General features: G+C 50.2%; 1 protein-coding gene across 1 annotated transcript in view; it reads right to left on the reverse strand.

Annotated features, from left to right (window-relative positions):
• ABLIM3 (actin binding LIM protein family member 3) overlaps positions 1–8,132 on the reverse strand; it is a 109,032-nt gene extending 100,900 nt beyond the window's left edge. The window contains 2 exon segments of the mRNA XM_082724332.1: positions 7,702–7,729; positions 7,731–8,132. Of these exon segments, the coding sequence (XP_082580458.1) occupies positions 7,702–7,729; positions 7,731–7,742 (40 nt within the window). The 5' untranslated portion in view covers positions 7,743–8,132.
• Positions 8,133–9,642: the final 1,510 nt, after the last annotated feature.

Here is a 9,642-nt window from a genome sequence, read left to right on the forward strand (position 1 = left end):
AGTTGAAGTCATTTTTCTCTTTTTTTCTTTTAGGGAGAATGGGTTGGATTTGAAATACCCTGGGATATCCAAGTGGGCAACTTAACAGATGGTCAGAAAGATGAACCTAGAGCTCAGTAGAGAGACCTTTATCATAAAGACAAAGAGAGCAGGTTTTTCGTCCAAATGGATTAATCAAATACCTTCTGAGCACTTACAGTGGGCTAGGCAATGTGCTTTGCTTTTTGTGAATTATCTGCCTCTCTATTTCTTCCAGAGGAATGAAGAAAAATCTTCTCCCAGCTGTGGAAATTAAGTTGACATTATCCACTCACTCGTACCTATCTTTCCCAAGGAGGAGAACCTCATACTGATAGAGGAGAAATCTTGAAGAGCCAAATGGGATCAATGCTGTCTGGGGTCAAGTTCAGTGATTACCTTTCATGAATCACTCCTTAGCTGGGATACACCGACCTTTCCAACCCAGAGCTAATGCCGCTGACCAGTTGTCCTCAAATGGGCCAGGTGTGCCCCATAGGTCAGAACAATCCCTGGAACAGTTCAGCCTGGCACAGTAGCTTCCTTTGGTCTAGAAAAAGTAACCCTGGGCTGGGATCAGTTATCCAGAATTGCCTTCCTTTGGTCTATGCCCCACCCCCTACAACTAGGTTCCCCTGGAAACAAAACTGACCTCTAGGAGACGGGGGCAGGCATGTTTGCCCAACTGTATCAGACAGGATATGATATCACCCTTCTGGGAACGGGTCAGCTGGGGAAATCCTTATTTATGCAGCAGGATTCTGCTCACTTCAAGAGGACTTTTGTAGCATGGCGCTGTTAATCAGTGGCTAAGTCTAGATAGAACTTTCTCCAGTAAAAACGAGCAGATAACGTTGCAGTTTCTGCATCTCGGGGTAAACACTCTTCCCCATGTTTGACGTTATATTGATCATCTACTAGACTGGGGGTTAAAAATTAAAATGCCTCCAGCAGCAAGGGAACATAAAAATACAAAGCTGTCCTTGTGCAGTTTACGAGGACAGTGTTGCAAGTGGGCAGCCTGGAGACCAGCACATGCCCCACGGAAAGCGGGCAGTCCTAGTGCTGTCGTCATGCAGGAAAACGGGAGCTGGGATGCAAAATCTTCCCTGCCCCACCCCCACTTTTTAAGATCATTTATTTATTTATTTATGAGAGAGAGAGAGAGAGAGAAAGAGAGAGAGAGAGATGAGCAGGGGTCCCGGCAGAGGGAGAGGGGGAAGCAGACTCCCCGCTGAGCAGGGAGTTCCCAAGGCAGGGCTCCACCCCAGGACCCTGAGATCATGACCTGAGCTGAAGGCACATGCTTAAAGACTGGGCCACCCAGGTTACCCCCACTGTCCAGCTTTTTAAGAGAAGCTAGAAATTCTCATTTTTATATCTCAATTTCCCCATTTCTCACTGTTGGCTAAAAATTCAAATTGACTGAAAACCTCATATAGGGCAAATAAAACCTGTCCTATTATGCTAGTCACCAGGTGGCCCATCTTTCAGGGCCTGTGTGACCCACAAAGGCAAGAGCCCCACTGTCTTTTAGATTTACTGCCATGTCCCCAGCATCCCACCTGGTGCAGAGTTGGTGGTCAGTAAATATTTGTTGAGTGAATAAATGAGCAATCCAATTCTTATTCCCCATGTTGGACATTCCCAGGAACGAGGTCAATTGAAAACCAATACCATGACTATAAATTCTGTTACACCACCGAGATGCTACAGTTGTGCATAATGACCTGGAGAGGGGGTGGAGTGGGAGTTGCGTTTGCTGCAGACAGACGGAGTGTGGAATACTAAGTTGCCCTGGTCTTCCCTTTTGGGGACCGCCTACGTGTGAGCGTTATGGCTCCGGTTCTCAAGGAGAGGCTCCATTCCCGCTGGTCAGAAGTCAGCCTCCTCCATGAGCCCTGGGGAGTGGATGATATTCAGGGGAAACCCACCCAAAGAAAAATCTTCTTAATGAGTCATTTAAGTAACAAACACTGCATTATGGATTGTGTTCCTATGTTGGACTCCTTACCCCCCAGTTCCCCAGAATGTGACTTGTCTGGAGATACTGGTCTTTATAAAGGTAAGCAAGTTACAGTGAGGTCATTAGAATGGGCCCCAATCCAACGTTACTGGTGTCCTTATCAAAAGGGGAAATTTGGACACAGAGACAGACAGAAGGAAGGACACAGGTAGAAGACGGCCATTCACAACCAAGGACAGAGGCTAGAAAAGATTGTTTCCAAGGCCCTCAGAAGGACCCCACCCTGCCAACACCCTGATTTTGGACTTTCAGCCTCCAGAACTGGGAGACAATACACTTCTGTCGTTTAAGCCCCCCAATCTGTGCTGCTTTGTTATGGCAGCTCTAGCAAACTGATACACGCTGTTTTTATTTGTTTTATAAACATTTGCATGGCCCGGCGGCTTGTAAAGCAATTCAGAGCTATTAGCTCACGTATTCTTTCCAATGGCTCTGTGAGACAGGAACTATCATGAGCTGCCCTGTGATCAGAGGAGGAAGTGATGTACAGAGAAGGTAAGCGACTTGCTCAAGGACACACAGCCAGTAAAGGGTAAGTTCCAGTCTGTACCCGTGAGGACTAAAGGAGAAAGATTTCACTGGCGAAATATTCAAAAAGTCAGAGGTGCTTCCACACTTTGGGTTGTTTTCTGTTCTAGTACAATGGTATCCGGCCACTGTTGGGGGTCCGCCAGGGGCTGACCATTCACCACGCCAGATGTTATCTCAGCAAGATAAAGCCTTTGCCAGATAGGAAAGCTGGAGGTCAGAATTGGTATCACTTCCTTTGTGCACTACAAATACTCTTGAAATCACATTGTGATTTTCAGAGCTGTGTTATACTCATTTTGGATTTTTTTTTTTTACAGATTTTTATTCATTTATTTGAGAGAGAGAGATTGAGACAATGCGTGGGAGGAGAGGCAAAAAGGAGAAGCAGACTCCCTGTGGAGCAGGGAGCCCTCTGTGGGTCTCCATCCTAGAACCTTGGGATTATGACCTAAGCCAAAGGCAGATGCTTAACTGACCCAGCCACCCCGGCACCCTCATTTCGGATGGTTTTAAAATTGTTCCTTACGTTATTCCTCAACCCTGCTCCTAGCCTCCAAGATTCATTTGTCGACAACTGCTTCATTCATTTGAGAAGCATGGTTTAAAAAAAAAAAAAAAGCAAAACTCCACCCTTATAAAGCATATAATCATCTCTATTTTATCTGAATTTTGCAAATGTAAAATTGCTTTAGAGGGCAGCCTACCAAGTTAGTGTTTGTAGTGGATCCTTCTTGTAAAGAACTCTGGGAGTTCCTGGCCTGGCAGAGGATGGTCATCTCGCTCCTTACGTTGGGTGTCTTCAATTCTGAGCTCCCATGCGTCTCCACACCCACTCTACTGCCTTCTGTACTCTGCACTGTGAGAGGCTGAATATTATGGGCCCATCAACTGCACTCCCTGCCCTCTGGTCCCTGGTTGGATTGGGCCAATGGGGAGCATAGTAGGAGATGGAGGAAGAGAGGAGAGGGCGGTCAGGCAGTTCCCAGCTTCTTGTTTGTTTCTCTACAGCCTTCTCACACACTCGCATAGACTCTTTCTATTTAACTCTATTTAACTTTAACTTCTATTTAACCTTCAAACTGCCCATGTGTTCCCTTCCAGGACCCTAACTAATAGACACCTTCCCTCCTCTTTAATTATATTATAATCTCCTCTATAATCCAACAGCTTTGAGGCCATGCAGATTTTATTTTCTAAAAGCTCTTTCCCCTGACTTTTATTCTTACCACCACCAAAATCCTGGCCCTCAGAACTTTTCTGAACTAGGGTGATTGCCTCTCAGCTAGGATCCTAACTTCCCGTCTTGCACTTTTCAACCCATGCCCTATACAACACCAGGTTAATAATCTTCCCAGAGGTTTCCTTCAGGAAGCTATGGCTTTCCTATGAACAGGACCTAGTGCTAGCTACCACAGCAGCAAAACATGCTCATTTTCCACCAGAGGGTTTGGTTCTTCCAATCCTGTCATTCCAGAACTTTGCTCCGTGGCCAATTCAACTTCAGATTCGACTCCATCCCCCAGGACCCGAGGCCAGCGAGCCTCTCACGTTACTTCTCTCAACCTCTTGACAACCCTGCTCTTTGGCATTACTGTTCGCCTCCTATACATGATAAAGTTCAGGTTCAACGACGTAAGCTGTCTGGTCTGAGATCACAGAGTCCACCACAGATCCTGCATTTGAAGTCAGGAATCCATACCCCCGAGTGCTGGTTCTTACAGCCCCAGGATGGTGTCTGCTTATCTCATGACATGGGCGCTAGGAATCTTCGATGCTCTTTTTAGCAAAACAGTCCGCTCCAAAACTGTAACCTTTCCATGACAGAGACCAAGGAAAGGATCAGAGGACAGGAACTGCCAATGAGCTAAAGGAGGATGGTTCTTGGCCTAACTGTGTATGGTGCTCATGAGGCCCCCCAACCTGGAGCATGGGCTGCTGTTCAGCTCTGGGCCTCTGAAAGCCACAGCGTACCTCAGGGGGACGCCCCGCTGGCTGCAGGGCTGGTAAGGGCAGTCCGCCACGTCGGTACCACCACCTGACTCCATCCTCCCCGGAATTACCCCTTCTTTCAAATTCCTGCTCTGCAGTGTACAGGAGCTCAGCTAGATTTTGGAGGAAGAGATTCGGAAGACACTAGACGTGCATTGAGAGATCGCTAACAGAGCCCTAAGGTCCCCCGGTGTTACCATCTGAGCCACGCGTGTCTCATTTATGAATAAAAACAGTTCACATACGTGTACAAAGCATTTTCTCCTGATCCCACTTAATCCTCAAAAACCTTCTGGTAGCCTCGATTCATGACCGCGGTGTGACATCAGAGAGGCTGAGGGACCTGCTGGCTGACGACACGGAGCCCACGACAACCACCACAATGACCACGGTAGTGACAAGAACGGCCTGACCGCCATCGCTGATACGAGGCCCGCGAACGGCTCAGGCCCCACACTCTGGCCGTGTTAATGCCGTGTTACTATTTCCCTCCATCCCACATGAGGTATGTCCTATCATCTCCACTTTGCAGGCGAGACAACCATGGTGAAGACCACACAGCTAAGACGCGAAACACTAGGACCAGAACCTGGGACCAGCTGAGCCCAGAGCCTGAGCTCTGTCAGCTCTCACCCGCTGCCCCAAGCCCTTGGCCTCGAACTCCTCTTGCCCAGATGAAGTGATCAGCCCTTCGTTCTCATCCCACTTTAACCTCACTTCAGTGGGGCCATCCGAACCAGCGATCAGGAATGCTGACGCACGCTGTCAAAATGCAACGTGTCCAAACACCTCTCATAAGCCCCAAGCTAACCGCATGGCTTGAAGACGTTAGTGAATGTTATTAGCTACAAGGTATCCCCCATGAAACTGGAGCAGTCATGCCATCTCCCAGGGTCAGGGTAGCAGTTGGGGAGATCATACAGGTGCGATGCTGGGCACAGGGACCGGTAGAGGGTGAGGACCCAAAACATGGAAGGGAGAGAAAAACTGGGTAAGACTATCTCTTAGGTTCAGTTTCAGGCACAAGGGTTAAGTAAGGATTTTACATTCCAAAGGGGAGAGCATTTTTGTTGACATCGGGTCACCTCAAGGGCTTCTGCCAATGCCTAGTGCCTGTAACCTTATGACCTTGGCTTCACTCATGTGAAGTCTGATTTCTCTTCTCTACTAGCAGACTCTCAGGGCTGGGAGCGGCCGCAGGGATGATGGAACCCCTCCCCCGAGCCCTGAGCTGGAGTGGCCAAAGTGTTCCCTGGGGTAGCCCTTAGAGAAGCACTTTTTTTTTTTTTTTTAATTTTAATTTTTTTTTTTTTATAGAGAGGCACTTCTTACAGGGCCCTCAGTGGCTGCCCAAGTCATTCTACTCTGTTTATTTTCCACTACTCCTAGAAAATAAACACACTTTCCCTATTTAGAAAAAGTATATGAAGCTGGTATCACATTTTTGTTAGTCCTCAGCATTCAACTCTATTGGTTGTTATTTCTTAAAAAAAAAAAAAAAAAGTAAAAGCTGTTTCCTTTTTTCAGGAATATTCAGTGTTGCTAATGGGACAAGAGAAAAGGGCAGAGGGCCAGCGGCTTGGGAACTTAATTCTAAGTTTCTTGAAAAATAGATGAGCCGTCTTTCTCTCCTATCATTTGATGAGAAAGGACTCCCATAAATATGTCTTTCCCCTGGCGACAGTGAGAGACAGTGACAGACAGCTCACATCTTTACTTCTCTGAAAACAGTCAGAGGCAAACATGTCGCCCACTTGGGTGACCAGGTCTACGGAATTTGGCTTTTTTCTGGAGCCTGGTATGAAGCCAAAGCACCGTTCCTGACTGTCAAAACCAAGAGGCAAAATTCTCTGGCTGGAAGAGGCAGGGGGAGTTCAGCCGTCCTTGCTCAGCAGAGCTATGCAATACACAAAGGAAGACAGCAGAGAGATGAGTCATACAAATACATAGTAAATAAATATATTTCATTTCCATCTCCCTGGCTTTTGCTTTGTTTTCCTCTCCTCCATGCCAACAGCCTTGAAATGGAGGGAGGCTGGAGAAACAGTGGCTTTGGTCTGGACACAGCCTCAGAAGGGGCTGATTTTTCTGGCCTTGCTTTTCAGCTCCAGCTTTTTAAGAAGAAACTTACAGATTTAGATCCAGCCGTTCTCATTTTACAGATCAGCAATCTGGGATCCAGAGAGGAGAGTGATGGGAAAGTCACAGACCCAGGGAACAGAATGTTCCTAGGGTTCTCTGCTTCAACCATCTCACCTGCTACTGAAAGGACCCAGACCAGCTGAGCTGACGAGGAGGCCGGGAGTGGGGGGCGGGGTGGGGGAAGACTTGAACCCAGACCTCCTCTCCAGGGTGGTGGTCACAGTGGGTGCCCATGGTCCAAGGGACTACACTGAAGAGAAACGAATGGGGCCTCCTTGTATTTTTGCCTGCATTTCTCAGCAGCTAAGGCCCAGCCTAGCAGCAAAATGTCTGGTCCTGTCTCTGCACAACAGTTGCTGCCTCTGGCCTGTTAGCGATCTTGGCCAAAGGGCTTGTCCCTCTCCTCTCTTCTCAGGATGGCTACACAGCCTGTAGGTGTGTGGAGAAATCAGCCCCAGGCCCATGGGGCTGCAGGCATGAGATCAGGATATTTCACAATCTCTAGACCCAAAGGTGGCTTCCTGATGATTTGTTTATCAAACTGCTCGCTTCCAGCCCACTGCCTGCCCACACCCACCCACCACCAGCCCCGGGCTGGCCTGCCTCCTCCTCCCTGCTTCAGGACAAGCCAGGCTGTCCACGGCTTTCCAGCTGTGTGCAGGGAGGTCTCCTCAGAGCCCCTACAGTCAGACAATGGCCACGTTCGTTAGTGCTTCCTAGGCCTTCCCAGGCATTGCTAGAAGGAGACAAGCAGCCTTCCCTGCAGAGGCAAGTGTTGCTGCCAATAAAACATGAGCAAAATTGTCATGAAAAGCCGGACCCCCCCCCCCCATCCCTCTTCTGAGGAGCACAGAAAGGACCAAGAAGGAGTCTGGAGGCCATGTGTCCACCCCGATGCCAGGCTTCCTTCCTCCTTCCAGGCAGCCCCAGCGCAGGCTCCTGCACCTCCCGCCCCCACCCTGTTCCCATGGCAAAGGAGAGGAGGACCCACTTACTGCTCGTGTTCATGGTGATGCCTTTGCACTGGGTCTTTCATTCGATACGGAGGACCCGGTTGCTTTTTAAATCTTGCGATCTTCCGACCTCACTCATCACCTGGGGGGCGAAAAGGCAGTCCAGTGCCAGCTCTGTATCCTCAGGTGCTCTCTCTCCCTCTGCCGTCCCCTCGGCAGTCTGGGCTGCAGCCACCGGCCTTGAAGGCAAGTGGACTAACAGGCGCAGGTGAGAGCAGGGAGAAGGCGGCGGCGGCGGGAGGACACGCGCGCCGGGTCCCGCGGCCCCTCGGACCCCGGTGCCCGGCAGAAGCGGGGCTGGCAGCGCCGGCCCAAGCGCACCCCCGACTACTCCAGCCCCGCGGCTCCGGAGCCCAAAGGGGGTGTGGACCACGGGGAGGCAGGGCGGGGGCAGCGCGTCCCCGCCCGGCCTCGGGAGCAGCCACCGCCCCCGGGACCCACCTCTCGGCCGGCGTCGGGAGCCAGAGGCCCCTGCCTGGGCCCCTGCGACCGGCTCATGAATCCTGGTCCTCGTCTGGAGTCTCGAATTCCAAGGCGAGCAAAGCGAAATAGGAGAGCTCGACATCCATGATGCGGGCTCGCGGGGTGGCAGCGCGGGGGGCGCGGCCGCTCGCTGCCGCCACCTGCTGGACGCGCCGGCGCGTGGCCAGGCCCCGCCCCGCCGGGCTTCTCCCGGGGTCCTGGGGTGTGATGGCGGGACGGAGGGGTCCCTTGTGCCCAGGGGCCGTCCAGGGGGTGCTCGAGCGCTGCTTTCCCCTCCCTCGGTGCTGGGGTCTCTGGGCTAAACAGTTTTAGGTAGATAAAGCCGTCAGCGGGAGGGCCTGTGAGGGAAGGATGGGCTTTGCAGGAAGCCAATTCTCTCTTCCAACTCCACTTTTGAACAGGGCCCTTGTACTCTGGTCTTGAGCAGGTCATTGCTGTCTCTGCCTCATTTTCCTCATGTGTCTAAGGTGGCAGCTGGACCGAGTGGGTGAGACATTAGGGGTTCCTTTAGCATCCTCACTTGAATCCTTACCTCCCTCTTTATACCCCTTATCATTGCTTCACTGGGGACAATCGTTTCTCATTTCCCTAACCAGTTAGAACGCTGGCTCAGTGAAAGTATGGGTCTCGTTAGTAGGGTTCACCACAGGGCCCCCCATACCTAGAACAGTGCCTTGCACACAGTAGGTATCAATAAACAATTGCTGATAGAATGCCCCTGGTCTTCTGTGGATTTAGTATCGTGTTGCCCTCAGAGTGGAAAGTCTAGGAATCCCCACCTTGAGCTATTTCCCCAACTGAGGCAAAGGCTGGTGTATGGCCTCATGACTCACCCTCACTGGTTCATCCAGTTTTCGTCCGGCTGACTGACTCTTGTCCAAAGTATTATTATTTTTGTAATTAGTTCTTGTAGGTGTGTATTACAGAAACCTATATTCTGATCTTTTGGTCACGATGAATTCAATGGGGTGGGGCTCCTGACTACTTATCCTCTCTCCTTCGGAACCTAATTCACGGTCACAGAAGCATGACTTCTGAGTATAGCAACCCAAGACCGAGAGACTCCATGATCCCTGTCCTTAGAATGACTCTGGTTTGAGCACGCGTAGAATCAAAATGTTGTGAACGCTCCCACCCTTGACGTCCGGACAGGGAAACAGTTGGTCACAGAGGCCCAGCTGCCTGCCTTTGGACACACCGTGTGTCGTGGCAGATATGAGAGTGACTCAGTGCACAGGTGGTATGGTAGGGCCATGGCAGGTAACCACCTTCTTAAAAACAGGGAAAGAATATCTTATAGGTAAATACAATGTTTCTGCCTTATACAGGGTTCAAAAAATAGCTATGGCTCATGACCCCTAAATGTGACAGGCTTCAGGAATCCTCTGATACAGGGGAGGGTCACTGGTTCTGAAACACATTTTGATAGCTTGTTAGGGT

Source organism: Mustela nivalis (genome assembly GCF_964662115.1).
Source record: "Mustela nivalis genome assembly, chromosome: 3".
Classification (NCBI taxonomy): Eukaryota; Metazoa; Chordata; class Mammalia; order Carnivora; family Mustelidae; genus Mustela; species Mustela nivalis.